The 20,000-nt window shown below is 40.5% G+C and overlaps 2 protein-coding genes across 3 annotated transcripts in view; both read right to left on the bottom strand.

The window, feature by feature from the left end:
* The window catches only part of ltbp1 (latent transforming growth factor beta binding protein 1), a 59,214-nt gene extending 57,425 nt beyond the window's left edge, over positions 1-1,789 (bottom strand). The window contains exon 1 of one of the 2 annotated variants that reach the window (XM_053682504.1): positions 1,209-1,789. In XM_053682504.1, the coding sequence (XP_053538479.1) occupies positions 1,209-1,450 (242 nt within the window). In that variant the 5' untranslated portion in view covers positions 1,451-1,789. The remainder of the gene's footprint in view (positions 1-1,208) is intronic. The other variant, XM_053682503.1, reaches the window with a different exon arrangement.
* Positions 1,790-15,776: 13,987 nt separating this feature from the next.
* ttc27 (tetratricopeptide repeat domain 27) overlaps positions 15,777-20,000 on the bottom strand; it is a 90,044-nt gene continuing 85,820 nt past the window's right edge. The window contains exons 17-20 of the mRNA XM_017475638.3: positions 19,213-19,410; positions 18,963-19,074; positions 16,366-16,466; positions 15,777-16,031 (exon numbers count right to left, since the gene is read on the bottom strand). Coding sequence (XP_017331127.1) covers positions 15,906-16,031; positions 16,366-16,466; positions 18,963-19,074; positions 19,213-19,410 — 537 coding nt within the window. The 3' untranslated portion in view covers positions 15,777-15,905. The remainder of the gene's footprint in view (positions 16,032-16,365; positions 16,467-18,962; positions 19,075-19,212; positions 19,411-20,000) is intronic.

Genomic DNA, 20,000 nt, shown 5'->3' on the forward strand with positions numbered 1-20,000 from the left:
GACATTAGGCAGACGTTATCAAAAGCAACTTACATTTATCTCATTTAAGGGCCTTGCTCAGGGGCCCAGCAGTGGCAGTCCTGGGATTTGAACACATGATCTTCCAATCAGAAGTCCAACATCTGAACCACTGAGCTACCACTAGCCCAGGGTATGAAATAATGATACACCCTACAGTCCACTTTATTCACTACGTGAACCACTTATATAAGTGGTTATAGAAGTGCGCCATTAAGTGTATAAGTGCACTACACATGGGGTGTAAAAATAAAAGCACTAAACAGGAATGAAATAATGATTTCCACTTTGCATGTAGTGCACTACATGTGCAATGAGAAAACATAGAATTTCGCTCACTACAGAACTCATGCCTACACCCTATGTAGTGCACTATTATATCCAGTCAGGAGTCTAACCCCCTACTATAGAAGTGCACTACAAAATCAGATACTAATTATGAACTTCAGTACATTTACATACTATTATACCCTACGTAGTGCACTTTACACTTTACAACTGATCCATATAGCCTACAAAGTACACTATGTGTAAAAAAAAAATAAAAAATAAAAAAATAAAAAATAAAAGGAAGGTATCTAGAGAACTGTTTCTATAGGGAACTATACCCTACAGAGTGCACTTCATGTTCAACAAGGAACCATGATGGGTTCAGCTCCCTAATCTCTATACAAGTGCACTACACAGGGTGTACAGTAATGGCTCATGAGTCCTACTTTACACTTTAGGGGACTAGTACATGTATAAGTGCACTCCAAAATCAGGAGCCATTTTTAGAGTTCACAATCCTATACGTGCACTACACACTTTGCCCATACACCCTAGAAATTGCACTATTTACAGTGTCTACATCCTACAGAGTCCACTTGGAGTTCAGCTCCCTACTCCCTACTCTGCATAGGGTGCACAGTAATGGTCCATACACCCTACAAAGTACACTATATGCCTTGTAGCAATCTATCTAAGGTTCTAATTGATGTTTACATGAACTGTACAGGAGAGGAAACTACAGCTCGAGTTCCCTACTCCCTACACACGTGCACTACATATAGAGCACATTACAGCTCCTATACCCTACAGTGTATACCCTACACTTAGGGTTCAGCTCCCTCCTCCCTATATACGTGCACTATACTGGTTTATACACCCTACAAAGTGCACTAGTAAGCAGGCTTGGGACTCGGCCTTACCCGGAGAGCTTCATGTGATGGGTCAGTCCGCTCGTGCCCGTGCTCGTGCCCGTGCCCGTCCTGCGGGTCCGAACCGGACCACCGACGCCCACGAGCTCCACACCGTACGTGGACACGGAACTCACGCGCACCCGGTCCATCTGCAGCGCGCACGACGGCGATAACAATAATAATGACAATAATGATGATAATAATAATAAGGATAATAAAAGCGGTGTAAAGTTCCACCGGATCCCGGCCATGTCCGCTGCACGAGCTTCCCTTCAGAGAGCCAGAAATCCCCGAGCTGGAAAAACAAACAAAACAAAACAAAACAAAACAAGAAGAAAAAAGTATCCAAAGTAGCGGAGAGGAAGAGAAGAATAAAGAGATGAGGATAAAAAGCGGATTAATGCGCGCGGGGGAGAGTGTGTGTGTGTGTGTGTGTGTGTGTGTGAGAGAGAGAGAGAGAGTGTGTATACTGTGTGAGTGTGTGTAATCCCTGAGCGGTGTGTCATGTACCGGCCATCAGAAGCGCAAAGAAAACTTCAAGTACAAGACAGAGAGAAAGAAAAGAAAAAAATCTCAGCTCTATAAGTCAGAAGCCCCAACAGCCAATCACCTGCGGGCGCGTGACGTCACCACACGTCACGGGCAGGGGGCTCTTTATTGGGGGCAGATCCCTGAAAGCCACCCCTGAGAAGTATGCATGAATGTATGCGTGTGTGTGTGCGTGTGTGTGTGTGTGTGTGATAACTTCTTAACTGCATGTAAAGTGAATAACTAATATATATATATATATATATATATATATATATAAACTGCAAAAGATATTCAACTGAAAAATATCTTTATTTTTTATATTTATGAGTCATTTTAATATCTTCACTTTTATTTTATTTTATTAGTGAACTAAAGTAACGAACAACTAACTAACTGGTTTGGAAAGGAAGGAAGAAAGAACAAATGTATAAGAAAAAGAAAGAAAGATATAAAGAAAAAAAAAGAAAATGTATAAGAAAGAAAAAGGAACATATAAGACAAAGTAAGAAAGAAAAAAGAAAGAACATATAAGAAAGACAGAACATATAAAAAAAGAAAGAAAGAAAGAAAGAAAGCATTAAAGAGGGAAATATGTTACCAAAATTAAAAACTGCCAAATGTAAAGTGTGAAAAGCGTTTAAAGTGTGTAGTGCGTGTAGAGTGTGTAAAGCCTGTAAAACGTGTAAAGTGTGTACAGCGTGCAGAGCGTGTAGAGTGTGTACAGCGTGTAGAGAGTGAAAAGGGTGTAAAGTGTGTAAAAAGTGTAAAGCGTGTAAAACGTGTAGAGTGTGTAAAGCGAGTAGAGTGTGTAGAGTGTGTAAAGCGAGTAGAGTGTGTAGAACGCATGAAGCGAGTAGAGTGTGGAGAGCATGTGAAGCGTGAAAAGTGTGTAAAACATGTAAAGCATGCAAAAGTTGTAAAACGTGTCAAATGTGTAAAATGTGTAGAGCGTGTAAAACGTGTAAAGCGTGTAAAATGTATAGCGCGTGTAAAGCTTCAGGTTAAAACACTGAATGAGATTTTGCAGCCCTGAGGATTGTGTGAATATGAGATTGTGTTCCAGCTTAATCAGGTTATAGTAAACTAGACAGCTGCTTAACTAACTGATTCATTTGTTGTTGTTGTTGTTGTTGTTGTTTATGTTCTTAAACGTAAAGTAAACATAACGCATTATAAACCCCATATTCCCGTGTAAAACAGTACGCTCATAAACCTACAGCTGATTTGATCATCCTGAGGATTGTCTTCAGTTATTGTCATGTTAATATTAACTCAGTTGTTAACTAACCAGTTCCTGTTTCCTGTTTCCTGAGTTTCAGGGAACTTCTACAGCTGTTTAATATCGGGGTGAAACTGGGTCAGACACTGAAACTGCTCAGTACTGATCTGCACTTTTACCCCAAACTCTTTAAACCCGTTATTATTCTTTTATTAAAGTTTACGGACTCTAGAGACGCTTTATTCGTTATGAGTTATTTAATCAACAATCGTTTTAATTCTATACGTTTATTCTACATCGATCAGCTGCAGTAATATTTCAGTCATTACACTTGTGAACTTGACCTCTGACCCCTATACAGTATCTTTCTGTCGTCTCATAGACGTAATATTTTTATGTATTTATATATAAAATCTAATCATCTAATATCAGTGTCTGTAAAGTTCATGAGTTTATTCCTCACCCTGCAGACACACAGCGCACAAACATGCCAACAACAACAGCTCAGGATATTACAGGAACATTTACTAATAATACAACACACACACACACACACACACACACGCACACACACACACACACTTAAACAATACTACTACAAAACTATGTTTTGTAATTTTTTCCTGAATTTGAAAAAAACCTTCATAACCTTTTAAACAGATGAACTGTTCAGACAGACAGATCAAAAGACATCTAACTTGACAGACAGACAGATATATACAGACAGACTGATAACTAGACAGACAGATACATAGACAAATAGATGAATAAACAGGCAGATGGAAAGACACCTAAACAGACAAATAGGTGGACTGATAAATAGACAGAGACAAACAGACAGGTATACATAAAGACAGATAAACAGACAGGCGAATAGACAGGCAGATCAAGAGACAGACAGATGTACAGACAGACAGAAAAATAGACAGACAGATAGATATTCAGACAGACAGATAAATAAACAAGTGAAAAGACAGACAGATATACAGAGACAGATAACGAGACAAATATACAGACAGACAGATAACGAGACAGACAAATAGACATTGAGACAGACAGGTGAAAAGAAAGACAGATAGACACACAGACAGATAAAGACAAACAGACATACATATAGACAGATATACAGAAAGATATACAGAAAGACAGAGAGACAGATAAATAAACGGAGAGAGAAATAATCAGGCAGATAAAAGAGAAAGACAGACAGATATATAGACAGAGATAAATAGCCATTTATTTAAAAAATCCTAGTTAATTAACTTGTTATAGACAAATTATCACTAGACATCCAGACAGACAGACAGACAGACAGACAGGTGGCCATACAGTTGCTATAGAAACGATAACGCATTAGAACGAGTGCATTAATATAAACCTGCGCGACCATCAGAGACGCTGTTATAGAGAACTAATCACCACCTTCTGACCAATCAGAGTGCAGGACTCAGGTGGTGTAAAGTTACAGTATAACGTAACCCTGTCCAGCAGAGGACAAGCTGTCCCATACATATTTATAAACTTACTTCAACCTTAAATAAAATATTTATAGATATATAAATGAATACATTTTGAGGGTGAGGTCACAGAATAGCAGCAGCGTGAGTCATTCAGGGTTAAAAACAGATCGCGGTGCAGTAGAACCGAGTCACCGAGCTGATCCGAGGTCAGCGCTATTTATAGGATTAAATAATGAGCAGATAGAGGAGAGGAGGAGGAGAGTAAAGTCCGAGATGAAGAATCAGAGAGGAAAGATTACTGATCCTGCTGGAAAAAAACTTACAGATATTGCTTCACTTCCTAATGCGAACTGACTCGATTGTTTTCATTAAATATTTTTCCCATTAGGATGTAATGGTTTTAATATTTCCCAAGAGTCCACTTCTTCTTATTTCACTTACAGAGTAAGACTTGGATCTTATTAGAGTGATTTTCTGTTCCATCTAGATACAACAATAATGCTGTATTACTCCTCCTCTATTACTCCTCTATTACTCCTCCTCTATTACTCCTCTATTACTCCTCTATTACTCCTCTATTACTCCTCCTCTATTACTCCTCCTCTATTACTCCTCCTCTATTACTCCTCTATTACTCCTCTATTACTCCTCCTCTATTACTTCTCCTCTATTACTACTCCTCTATTACTCCTCTATTACTCCTCTATTACTCCTCCTCTATTACTCCTCTATTACTCCTCTATTACTCCTCTATTACTCCTCCTCTATTACTCCTCCTCTATTACTCCTCCTCTATTACTCCTCTATTACGCCTCCTCTATTACTCCTCTATTACTCCTCTATTACTCCTCCTCTATTACTCCTCCTCTATTACTCCTCCTCTATTACTCCTCCTCTATTACTCCTCTATTACGCCTCCTCTATTACTCCTCTATTACTCCTCTATTACTCCTCCTCTATTACTCCTCTATTACTACTCCTCTATTATGCCTCTATTACTCCTCTATTACTCCTCTATTACTCCTCCTCTATTACTCCTCCTCTATTACTCCTCCTCTATTACTCCTCTATTACTCCTCCTCTATTACTCCTCCTCTATTACTCCTCCTCTATTACTCCTCTATTACTCCTCTATTACTCCTCCTCTATTACTCCTCCTCTATTACTCCTCCTCTATTACTACTCCTCTATTACTACTCCTCTATTACTCCTCTATTACTCCTCCTCTATTACTCCTCTATTACTCCTCTATTACGCCTCTATTACTCCTCCTCTATTACTCCTCTATTACTCCTCCTCTATTACTACTCCTCTATTACTCCTCCTCTATTACTACTCCTCTATTACTACTCCTCTATTACGCCTCTATTACTCCTCTATTACTCCTCCTCTATTACTACTCCTCTATTACTCCTCCTCTATTACTCCTCCTCTATTACTCCTCTATTACTCCTCTATTACGCCTCTATTACTCCTCCTCTATTACTCCTCTATTACTCCTCCTCTATTACTACTCCTCTATTACTCCTCCTCTATTACTACTCCTCTATTACTACTCCTCTATTACGCCTCTATTACTCCTCTATTACTCCTCCTCTATTACTCCTCCTCTATTACTACTCCTCTATTACTCCTCTATTACTCCTCCTCTATTACTCCTCTATTACTCCTCTATTACTCCTCTATTACTACTCCTCTATTACTCCTCCTCTATTACTACTCCTCTATTACTACTCCTCTATTACGCCTCTATTACTCCTCTATTACTACTCCTCTATTACTCCTCCTCTATTACTACTCCTCTATTACTCCTCCTCTATTACTACTCCTCTATTACTACTCCTCTATTACGCCTCTATTACTCCTCTATTACTACTCCTCTATTACTCCTCCTCTATTACTACTCCTCTATTACTCCTCCTCTATTACTACTCCTCTATTACTACTCCTCTATTACGCCTCTATTACTCCTCTATTACTCCTCCTCTATTACTCCTCCTCTATTACTACTCCTCTATTACTCCTCTATTACTCCTCCTCTATTACTCCTCCTCTATTACTCCTCCTCTATTACTCCTCCTCTATTACTCCTCTATTACGCCTCCTCTATTACTCCTCTATTACTCCTCTATTACTCCTCCTCTATTACTCCTCTATTACTACTCCTCTATTATGCCTCTATTACTCCTCTATTACTCCTCTATTACTCCTCCTCTATTACTCCTCCTCTATTACTCCTCTATTACTACTCCTCTATTACTCCTCCTCTATTACTCCTCCTCTATTACTCCTCCTCTATTACTCCTCTATTACTCCTCTATTACTCCTCCTCTATTACTCCTCCTCTATTACTCCTCTATTACTCCTCCTCTATTACTCCTCCTCTATTACTCCTCCTCTATTACTCCTCTATTACGCCTCCTCTATTACTCCTCTATTACTCCTCTATTACTCCTCCTCTATTACTCCTCTATTACTACTCCTCTATTATGCCTCTATTACTCCTCTATTACTCCTCTATTACTCCTCCTCTATTACTCCTCCTCTATTACTCCTCCTCTATTACTCCTCTATTACTACTCCTCTATTACTCCTCCTCTATTACTCCTCCTCTATTACTCCTCCTCTATTACTCCTCTATTACTCCTCCTCTATTACTACTCCTCTATTACTACTCCTCTATTACTCCTCTATTACTCCTCCTCTATTACTCCTCTATTACTCCTCTATTACGCCTCTATTACTCCTCCTCTATTACTCCTCTATTACTCCTCCTCTATTACTACTCCTCTATTACTCCTCCTCTATTACTACTCCTCTATTACTCCTCTATTACTCCTCCTCTATTACTCCTCCTCTATTACTCCTCCTCTATTACTCCTCTATTACGCCTCCTCTATTACTCCTCTATTACTCCTCTATTACTCCTCCTCTATTACTCCTCTATTACTACTCCTCTATTATGCCTCTATTACTCCTCTATTACTCCTCTATTACTCCTCCTCTATTACTCCTCCTCTATTACTCCTCTATTACTCCTCCTCTATTACTCCTCCTCTATTACTCCTCCTCTATTACTCCTCTATTACTCCTCTATTACTCCTCTATTACTCCTCCTCTATTACTCCTCCTCTATTACTCCTCTATTACTCCTCCTCTATTACTCCTCCTCTATTACTCCTCCTCTATTACTCCTCTATTACGCCTCCTCTATTACTCCTCTATTACTCCTCTATTACTCCTCCTCTATTACTCCTCTATTACTACTCCTCTATTATGCCTCTATTACTCCTCTATTACTCCTCTATTACTCCTCCTCTATTACTCCTCCTCTATTACTCCTCCTCTATTACTCCTCTATTACTACTCCTCTATTACTCCTCCTCTATTACTCCTCCTCTATTACTCCTCCTCTATTACTCCTCTATTACTCCTCCTCTATTACTCCTCCTCTATTACTACTCCTCTATTACTACTCCTCTATTACTCCTCTATTACTCCTCCTCTATTACTCCTCTATTACTCCTCTATTACGCCTCTATTACTCCTCCTCTATTACTCCTCTATTACTCCTCCTCTATTACTACTCCTCTATTACTCCTCCTCTATTACTACTCCTCTATTACTACTCCTCTATTACGCCTCTATTACTCCTCTATTACTCCTCCTCTATTACTACTCCTCTATTACTCCTCCTCTATTACTCCTCCTCTATTACTCCTCTATTACTCCTCTATTACGCCTCTATTACTCCTCCTCTATTACTCCTCTATTACTCCTCCTCTATTACTACTCCTCTATTACTCCTCCTCTATTACTACTCCTCTATTACTACTCCTCTATTACGCCTCTATTACTCCTCTATTACTCCTCCTCTATTACTCCTCCTCTATTACTACTCCTCTATTACTCCTCTATTACTCCTCTATTACTCCTCTATTACTACTCCTCTATTACTCCTCCTCTATTACTACTCCTCTATTACTACTCCTCTATTACGCCTCTATTACTCCTCTATTACTACTCCTCTATTACTCCTCCTCTATTACTACTCCTCTATTACTCCTCCTCTATTACTACTCCTCTATTACTCCTCCTCTATTACTCCTCCTCTATTACTACTCCTCTATTACGCCTCTATTACTCCTCTATTACTCCTCCTCTATTACTCCTCCTCTATTACTACTCCTCTATTACTCCTCTATTACTCCTCCTCTATTACTCCTCCTCTATTACTCCTCCTCTATTACTCCTCTATTACGCCTCCTCTATTACTCCTCTATTACTCCTCTATTACTCCTCCTCTATTACTCCTCTATTACTACTCCTCTATTATGCCTCTATTACTCCTCTATTACTCCTCTATTACTCCTCCTCTATTACTCCTCCTCTATTACTCCTCCTCTATTACTCCTCTATTACTACTCCTCTATTACTCCTCCTCTATTACTCCTCCTCTATTACTCCTCCTCTATTACTCCTCTATTACTACTCCTCTATTACTACTCCTCTATTACTCCTCTATTACTCCTCCTCTATTACTCCTCTATTACTCCTCTATTACGCCTCTATTACTCCTCTATTACTCCTCCTCTATTACTACTCCTCTATTACTCCTCCTCTATTACTACTCCTCTATTACTACTCCTCTATTACGCCTCTATTACTCCTCTATTACTCCTCCTCTATTACTACTCCTCTATTACTCCTCCTCTATTACTCCTCCTCTATTACTCCTCCTCTATTACTCCTCTATTACTCCTCTATTACGCCTCTATTACTCCTCCTCTATTACTCCTCTATTACTCCTCCTCTATTACTACTCCTCTATTACTCCTCCTCTATTACTACTCCTCTATTACTACTCCTCTATTACGCCTCTATTACTCCTCTATTACTCCTCCTCTATTACTCCTCCTCTATTACTACTCCTCTATTACTCCTCCTCTATTACTACTCCTCTATTACTACTCCTCTATTACTCCTCTATTACTCCTCCTCTATTACTCCTCCTCTATTACTACTCCTCTATTACTCCTCTATTACTCCTCCTCTATTACTCCTCTATTACTCCTCTATTACTCCTCTATCACTACTCCTCTATTACTCCTCCTCTATTACTACTCCTCTATTACTCCTCCTCTATTACTACTCCTCTATTACTACTCCTCTATTACGCCTCTATTACTCCTCTATTACTCCTCCTCTATTACTCCTCCTCTATTACTACTCCTCTATTACTCCTCCTCTATTACTCCTCCTCTATTACTCCTCTATTACTACTCCTCTATTATGCCTCTATTACTCCTCTATTACTCCTCTATTACTCCTCCTCTATTACTCCTCCTCTATTACTCCTCCTCTATTACTCCTCTATTACGCCTCTATTACTCCTCCTCTATTACTCCTCTATTACTACTCCTCTATTACTCCTCCTCTATTACTCCTCCTCTATTACTCCTCTATTACTACTCCTCTATTATGCCTCTATTACTCCTCTATTACTCCTCTATTACTCCTCCTCTATTACTCCTCCTCTATTACTCCTCCTCTATTACTCCTCTATTACGCCTCTATTACTCCTCCTCTATTACTCCTCTATTACTACTCCTCTATTACTCCTCCTCTATTACTCCTCCTCTATTACTCCTCCTCTATTACTCCTCCTCTATTACTCCTCTATTACTACTCCTCTATTACTCCTCTATTACTCCTCCTCTATTACTCCTCTATTACTCCTCTATTACGCCTCTATTACTCCTCCTCTATTACTCCTCTATTACTCCTCCTCTATTACTACTCCTCTATTACTCCTCCTCTATTACTACTCCTCTATTACTACTCCTCTATTACGCCTCTATTACTCCTCTATTACTCCTCCTCTATTACTACTCCTCTATTACTCCTCCTCTATTACTCCTCCTCTATTACTCCTCTATTACTCCTCTATTACGCCTCTATTACTCCTCCTCTATTACTCCTCTATTACTCCTCCTCTATTACTACTCCTCTATTACTCCTCCTCTATTACTACTCCTCTATTACTACTCCTCTATTACGCCTCTATTACTCCTCTATTACTCCTCCTCTATTACTCCTCCTCTATTATTACTCCTCTATTACTCCTCTATTACTCCTCTATTACTCCTCTATTACTCCTCTATTACTACTCCTCTATTACTCCTCCTCTATTACTACTCCTCTATTACTACTCCTCTATTACGCCTCTATTACTCCTCTATTACTACTCCTCTATTACTCCTCCTCTATTACTACTCCTCTATTACTCCTCCTCTATTACTACTCCTCTATTACTACGCCTCTATTACTCCTCTATTACTCCTCTATTACTCCTCCTCTATTACTCCTCCTCTATTACTCCTCTATTACTCCTCTATTACTCCTCTATTACTCCTCTATTACTACTCCTCTATTACTCCTCCTCTATTACTACTCCTCTATTACTCCTCCTCTATTACTCCTCTATTACTCCTCTATTACTCCTCCTCTATTACTCCTCCTCTATTACTCCTCTATTACTCCTCTATTACTCCTCTATTACTACTCCTCTATTACTCCTCCTCTATTACTACTCCTCTATTACTCCTCCTCTATTACTACTCCTCTATTACTACTCCTCTATTACGCCTCTATTACTCCTCCTCTATTACTCCTCCTCTATTACTACTCCTCTATTACTCCTCCTCTATTACTCCTCCTCTATTACTCCTCTATTACTACTCCTCTATTATGCCTCTATTACTCCTCTATTACTCCTCTATTACTCCTCCTCTATTACTCCTCCTCTATTACTCCTCCTCTATTACTCCTCTATTACGCCTCTATTACTCCTCCTCTATTACTCCTCCTCTATTACTCCTCTATTACTACTCCTCTATTACTCCTCCTCTATTACTCCTCCTCTATTACTCCTCCTCTATTACTACTCCTCTATTACTACTCCTCTATTACTCCTCCTCTATTACTCCTCCTCTATTACTCCTCTATTACTACTCCTCTATTATGCCTCTATTACTCCTCTATTACTCCTCCTCTATTACTCCTCCTCTATTACTCCTCCTCTATTACTCCTCTATTACGCCTCTATTACTCCTCCTCTATTACTCCTCTATTACTACTCCTCTATTACTCCTCTATTACTCCTCCTCTATTACTCCTCCTCTATTACTACTCCTCTATTACTCCTCCTCTATTACTCCTCCTCTATTACTCCTCTATTACTCCTCCTCTATTACGCCTCTATTACTCCTCTATTACTCCTCCTCTATTACTCCTCCTCTATTACTCCTCCTCTATTACTACTCCTCTATTACTCCTCCTCTATTACTCCTCCTCTATTACTCCTCTATTACTACTCCTCTATTATGCCTCTATTACTCCTCTATTACTCCTCTATTACTCCTCCTCTATTACTCCTCCTCTATTACTACTCCTCTATTACTCCTCTATTACTCCTCCTCTATTACTCCTCCTCTATTACTACTCTATTACTCCTCCTCTATTACTCCTCCTCTATTACGCCTCTATTACGCCTCTATTACTCCTCTATTACTCCTCTATTACTCCTCCTCTATTACTCCTTTATTGCTCCTCTTCTATTACTCCTCTATTACTCCTCTATTACTCCTCTATTACTACTCTATTACTCCTCCTCTATTACTCCTCTATTACTCCTCTATTACTCCTCTATTATGCCTCTATTACTCCTCTATTACTACTCCTCTATTACTCCTCTATTACGCCTCTATTACTCCTCTATTACTCCTCTATTACTCCTCTATTACTACTCCTCTATTACTCCTCTATTACTCCTCCTCTATTACTACTCTATTACTCCTCCTCTATTACGCCTCTATTACTCCTCTATTACTCCTCTATTACTACTCTATTACTACTCTATTACTCCTCCTCTATTACTCCTCTATTACTCCTCTATTACTCCTGTATTACTCCTCCTCTATTACTACTCCTCTATTACTCCTCCTCTATTACTCCTCTATTACTACTCCTCTATTACTCCTCCTCTATTACTACGCCTCTATTACGCCTCTATTACTCCTCCTCTATTACTCCTTTATTGCTCCTCCTCTATTACTCCTCTATTACTCCTCTATTACTCCTCCTCTATTACTCCTCTATTACTCCTCTATTACTCCTCTATTACTACTCCTCTATTACTCCTCTATTACTCCTCCTCTATTACTCCGCCTCTATTACTCCGCCTCTATTACTCCTCTATTACGCCTCTATTACTCCTCTATTACTCCTCCTCTATTACTACTCCTCTATTACTCCTCCTCTATTACTCCTCTATTACTCCTCTTCTATTACTCCTCTATTGCTCCTCTTCTATTACTCCTCTATTACTCCTCTATTATGCCTCTATTACTCCTCTATTACTACTCCTCTATTACTACTCCTCTATTACTCCTCTATTACTCCTCTATTACTCCTCCTCTATTACTCCTCTATTACTCCTCTATTACTCCTCCTCTATTACTCCTCTATTGCTCCTCTTCTATTACTCCTCTATTACTCCTCTATTACTCCTCTATTATGCCTCTATTACTCCTCTATTACTACTCCTCTATTACTCCTCTATTACTCCTCCTCTATTACTCCTCTATTACTCCTCTATTACTCCTTTATTACTCCTCCTCTATTACTCCTCCTGTATTATTACTCCTGTATTACTACTACACATTACTGGAAAGACTACAACTACTTCTATGATTACTGCAATGACGATTATTATTAATAATCCTAGAAATACTATTACTACTACTAAAATATTAATACAACAACAACTACTAGTACTACTATTAATATTACTATAAAATGTTAACAAACCAATCAGCTGCTTCGAGTCAGAGTAATAGTTATAAAAGTACTGACGTTATCAGGATATCTCAGAAGTCTACTGTTATGTGATTAATCACGATATGGATATTATATCGTTATATCGCCCAGCCCTCGGAGTCAGTCCGGATTAGAAATATGACTCAGTTTCTATCTGAAAGACTGTAAATCGAGGGAGGAACTGATCAGAGGACTTAACCTGCCATCACTCCATCATTCCATCACTTCCTGTGCAACTTTCCTCATAGTTGTTCTCACGAGACTCAGGAATCTGCTGCATGAGCAGGAAACCCGTGTTTGTCCAGGAGGCTGTAATAACGAACTTCAGCATTTCATCTCTGTGGTTAGTCAGCACTGTTATATAATCATACAGAATCTGGAAGCACTTAAATCAGTTCCCCTCGCCCACACACACACACACACACACACACACACAAACAGGATGTTTGTTCAGTCTCAGTCTTCTGAAGGTCCCAACTTTCACAAAACGTCAACAAACTTCCAGGAATTGAAGCTCGTGTTTCCTCAGAAACAGCGAAGACATGCTGATATCTCTCAGGTATGCGAGATGCTTGACTTTTCATCGCGGTGTATAATATCGTAGTGACATCATCATATCGGAGCGAACGTTGCATCATTTATGTTTCTGTAACGAATGGAATCATGGGATTGATTCCTCTGAGTAGGTCACATGAAGTTATGCAGTTTTAAATAAAATAAAGCTGGATGTGGCAGGACTCCCAGTGACAACATGGGCGGAGCCAACAGGGGCAATATGTGTGGTGTAAAAATACGCGTCAACCCATTTCAAACTTCCATCCGGATTTGTGTCAATGTCTGCGACAGTGTTCACTGTAAAACACGCTAAAGAAATAAAACCTTGCTCATCAACAAGACACTGAAAAAACAAGCTTTATATAGGATTAAATTTGTGCCAAACGTACTGAACTTAAATTTTTAATAAATGAACTAAAATACAGTGCGAAAGAAGAAAAGCTCTCTGAAGCTGAAAACTAATCCTGCTTTATGAACGCGCTGCCTGAGGTTTCATTCACGCTTTGTAAAGTTTTGTTCACACTTCACACGTTTACATTCGCCGTTCTATCACAAATCTAACATGTGGGCGGGGCTTCACAGCAATTTACTCTCATTGGCTAGTGAGATTTGCATGGACAGTTCGAGTGTCCAGCTGAGGAGGATGATGACGATCACACCGCTCCGTGCCGCTCCCGAGAGCTCGTCTCGGAAAAAAAGTCGTACGAGTCCGAAACCTCAAATATTAATTACGACCTAATCTACTGAAACACGTAAAGAAGTAACTTCTACTAAAAAATACAAACACTAGAATTATACAGAGAACTGCATCCAGAACGCGCTCCATAATTCACACCACTGAAGTCTCTACTTCCTGGTCAGGGAGCCGTCCATCTAAATCTCACTAGCCAATGAGAGTAAAGCGCTGTTAAGCCCCGCCCACACACAAGGAACAAATTTAATTCCACAAATTTACCTATGACTGTAATAAAATCGTTGACACTGGAAACTCCTTCCATAAACACATTTCTCCTTACAGACTTCAGGGATGAACGTCATTAACTACCCGTTCATTATCAGTGTGTTGCAGCTCATTTCAGTACAAAGCTAAGTGATGCTAGCTGAACTACGTAAAACTTTGTACTGGAACTTTCTAGAACTTTCTTTTTGGATTATAAACTGTGACGTCACTTCCTGAAGTCCTGTAGGAAAAGACGAGCGAGTTCTTTTCATTCCCAGAAGGATGATGTAACAGGACGCATTAGCAAAGAGTTAATCAAAACCATTCTCCAGATTCTCAGCGCTGTGGGGTTTTTCCCCTGCAGTTAAAAAAAAGGCCGTTTCTGGAAGTAAGCCGAGTTCTGTGAACTTTCTGAAGTTTTCTGTTCCGTCTGGTTAAAATGCCTTAAACAAACATCCACTACACGGAGTCTGATCTCGTGTGAGGACAAAAAGTAGACGCCCATATAAGGGCAAAAAAAAATCACCACAAGGAAAAGATCGATGAAAGACGACGGCTGATAAGTGCAGACATTTCTACAGATACTTTAACAAATACCTTATTTTAAATCATTAAAACATTAAAACGGAATTAAAAGCCACATTTTGGAGTTAGTCCAAAAACAAAGAAAAAAAAAAGTCCTGATAATTACAAACACCATTATTAAAGTTCCTAGTTTGCAATTTATTTAAAAACTAAAACGTTTTACCTGAAGCAATTCTCGAGCAGTTTTCAGATCCATTACAAACTTTTTCTTAAATATTGACGTCTATATATCGAGTAAATATTCCCTAAACTGAGCTGAAAATATTTGAGTGTGTTTTTATACAGGGTGTGAAATGCATAAATATTTAAATGTATTTAATTATTTAGATTCACGACATTAATGCACACTTTAACTAACAATCCATGTTAGAGAAGAAAAAAGGCGGAGTCTGTTAACAAAAACAAAAAACACACCACCACCTTTTATTCTGAATTTTCAGGACTAGAATGGTTTATTAGCACATTTTAACGTACACAGTGCAACACTGTAGAAGCTGGAGAAAGGAGGAAAAGAAGGCGGGGCTTTGTAGTGGAACTTATTCTGATTGGCCACGCAGCTCGGCGCTCAGGTCCTGTAGCTCGGTGATTAGCCGCTCCAGTTGCGCGACGTCGTCGTGGAGCTCGGCGTGAATTTCTCCGGTCGCTACGTCAGTGTAGAGTTGCTGTGGAGGTCAAACACGAGGTTAAAAGTTCAGAGCAATATATAAACACATATAAATAAATATGTATATAAAATAAGTTTGGTGACATGAATATTTCTCCTCTTTCAGTGAAAAGTGGGCGGAGCAAATCTTGAAAACTTGTCTAGTGAGCAATACCCAACCTAGCAAGTGAATAATGCTAATCAAGACCGTGAAAGCTAACATAGCGAACTAAAGCTAACGTAACGCCAGAGAAAGCCAACCTAGTGAATAAAAATGCAAATCTTAGCAGAAAGAGGAACGTTAGGATGGAGGGATGAAGGGATTGAGTGATGGATGGAGCGGTGCTACTGACTTTAGCCTTAGCGGCTAAGCTCTTCAGACTGAGCCGAGCCGACGAGAGTAACTGCAGCGCTTCCTGAGGATTCGACTTCGCCCTGCTACAGCGGAGAGACACTGAGAGAGAGAGAGAGAGAGAGAGAGAGAGAGAGAGAGAGAGAGAGAGAGAGAGAGAGAGAAGGGAAGGTTATTAAACACCTTCAGCTCAGTGGGTGGGAGACAGAGGGATGGAGGTCAACATTAAACATTAAACATCAGAGACAGCGAGAGCTTCTGGGGGTTAAAGGGCACCAGGGTCATTATAAATGCTACTGAGTGGAGAAAAAAGTGTGTGTGTGTGTGTGTGTGTGTGTGTGATATTTCTTCTCAATCTGTTTGTCCTGCTGAACTTGGATGGCATTGTTTTTCAACTCAATGTGTAATCTCTCTCTCTCTCTCACACACACACACGAATAGGAGGATGGATGACGAGTACACTGATGAGAGCATGACCTTTCTACAGCATTGTGTTCATCTCAGCAGTAATGAACCTTGTTGGGAGCGTCAGTTTTGCACGCCCCCCGTAATCGCAGTCACATGCCCACAAGGCGCAATATAAACTGAAACTCTAGGGGGCAGCGTCCCACGAGCCGACAGCCCGAGCAAACCGCGATGATGCCATAAAGTTCCGAAGACAAGCTAGGACAGTTTGTCCGCAAATATCCACGTTTGTCTCAAAGAGGCTTGCCAGGACAGTTCACATCTCACTATAAAGAGGACAAGAAGGACGCAGATCGAGCAGCAGTGCAGAACACGCAGAGTACATCATCACTTCTGGGGCATAACAGGTAACGACACAATGGCAGGGGCCTCAGATTGGGCTACAATGCAGGGGGCACGGATCAGGAAAATACACAGGGGATGTAGATTGCGTAACTGCAGAGGGAACACAGATCAGATAACTACACAAGGGACACCGGTCAGGTATGCTGTAGGATAGGGTATATGCAGATCAGGTAAGTACAGATGTAACACAGATCAGGTAACTATACAAGGAACACAGGTCAAGTAACCACAGGGGATGCAGATTGGGTAAATATACAGTAGACACACATCAGGCAATTAGACAGGAAATGCGGACCAGGTGACTGTACAGTGGACACAGATTGGGTAAGTGCATATGGGACACAGTTCAGGTATGCAGCAGGATGCAGATTGGGTAACTACAGAGGGAACACATCCATTAACTACACTGGGGATGCAGATCTGGTATTAAATAGGGGACGCAGATCGAATAACGATAAAGGGAACACAGACAAACTAAAACCAGCACTGTGTGTGTGTGTGTGTGTGTGTGTGTGTGTGTGTGTGTGTGTGTGCAGTCTTCCTCGGATGGAGCAGAATATTTCCTAGAATGCATCAGCACAGCCATTATCTTTCTCTCTCACACACACCGTCTTCTCAAGCTGTGACCAGCAGGAAAGGTCAAAGTGATGTGATTCATTGACCCCCCCCCCCCCCCCCCCCACACACACACACACACACACACCCACACACATGCACACACACACACACAGTGAAATAGACAGATATATCTAGTACAACGTATAAATAATCTGCACACATGAAAAATGACATGGTGTCACACATATAAACACGCTCGCTCACTCACACACACACACACACACACACACACACACACACAATGGCGTAGGTGGGACAGCACACTCTCTCATATCAGCTCCTTTATAAATCACTAAGATCAACGGTGAGCCCCTGAAGGACAAAAGGTGGAGGTGTGTGTGTGTGTGTGTGTGTACGTTATTAATTGACAATGGGGGCATTAGAGATCAGTTTCCATCCGAGACTAAGCGTGCACATACACTAGCTCTCACACACACACACACACACACACACACACACACACGGCAAACTGAATATAACTTCCAGACGAGCAGGTGTACAGATTGTGTAATAAAGGCGTCGTGCACATCTGCGTTTTGTTGTGCTGCTGCACTCATCAGGGCTTTCACTGGGTCATTTTCACGTAATTTACTGATCCAAAGAGGCACACGATGTAGCCCTGAACTAAAGGTTTTTCACGTAGGAGTAACTACGACTACACTCCCTCTGTTCACGTATATTCCTCTAACACATCATTTCTCTTTTCAGCAACAAATAGCTAAATAAAGTATTTTTAACACCAATAGTACGTTTTCTGACTCCACCACAGCGCTGCAGAATTAGCATTAGAACGTAGGAACGTAGATCGTTTAGTTTCATCGTTGATTATTTTCCTGCAGCAGCAGCACACACAGAGGTTCATCCCTTATATATAACTTCATATAGCAACAACAGAAAATGATCCAAGTAAAGAAGTTTGCACAGAGGGTGCCATTAATTTTAAGTAGCCTCATCTAGGGATGTTTTGTAACCTGTTTAATGCTGAACAATAAACAGTGTGTGTAAATGAATTAAAACTAATCTGAAAGATCACGGAAGTGACAGGTGGAGTGTGTGATATAAATGAGATTATACTGAGTGATGTATGACTGTGTACGCTCATTAATATTCAAACACGTGATCATTTTAATATTCAAACCCATTCAAATGTAAATATGCGCGTGTCCTCACCAGTGGCCACGTCCACCGCTCCCCTCATCACGTCTTTAAAGCTGCACGTGTCTTTTTCCCAGCCGGAGTTCTGCATCTCACACCGGTGGGCTTTAGACAGGAAGTGCAGCGCCTAAACATACACGCACACACGCACACACACACACACACACTTTATATAATAAATAGTGATAAATTAATACCAGTATTTAAACTGATGAACATTTCGCTGTTCAGAACACATGGGACAGGAGAGTTCTTCGAACTCCACCTTCTCGTTGTCCTCTTTGTTGTCGCTACGGCCGTCGCCATAGAGACGGGCGTACTGCTTCCATATTTGGGCGTCGGTGCTGCAGCTGGCAGAGACTCGGCCGAACAGCTCCCGCAGCTTGGCTCTGTGATTGGAGGCCCGGTCGCCACGGTGATCAGGGAGATCTTCGACCACAGCCCTGACAAGAATCTCCAGAACCTGCATGAGAAGAAAAGTGTACCTGTCAGTGTCAGTGAAGGAGGTGTGGCTTATGTGTCTGTCTTAGTGAAGGAGGTGTGGCCTATGTATCTGTCTGTTGCAGTGAAGGAGACGTGGTCTCTGTATCTATTAGTCTCTGTAAAGGAGGCGTGGCCTCCGTATCTATTAGTCTCTGTAAAGGAGGCGTGGCCTCTGTATCTATTAGTCTCTGTAAAGGAGGCGTGTCCTCCGTATCTATTAGTCTCTGTAAAGAAGGCGTGGCCTTTATGCAGTCAGTCCCAGTCGAGGAGGAGTGGTCTCTGTGTGCCTCACTTCCAGTATAACGTTATATAATGCTGCTCTGTATTTACACTCGTCCTGTTTGCCTCAGTTTGTAAAATTACTTCATAATTAGAGAATGCAGTGAAGCACAACCAAACAAACACAGCGCTGCCTTGTCCCTTATCCCCTCGACACCACTAACCCCAAACATCTCACACATCTCAATCGGTTCCTGCTCTTTAGAGCGTCAAGAACGGCTCCTTTTGATTTAATTGTGTCGAATTAAGATCCCACGCTTCCCTGAAAAGATTAATCTGTTGTTTTTTTTC

The sequence above is a fragment of the Ictalurus punctatus genome, chromosome 9, assembly GCF_001660625.3.
Source record: "Ictalurus punctatus breed USDA103 chromosome 9, Coco_2.0, whole genome shotgun sequence".
NCBI classification, from domain to species: Eukaryota; Metazoa; Chordata; class Actinopteri; order Siluriformes; family Ictaluridae; genus Ictalurus; species Ictalurus punctatus.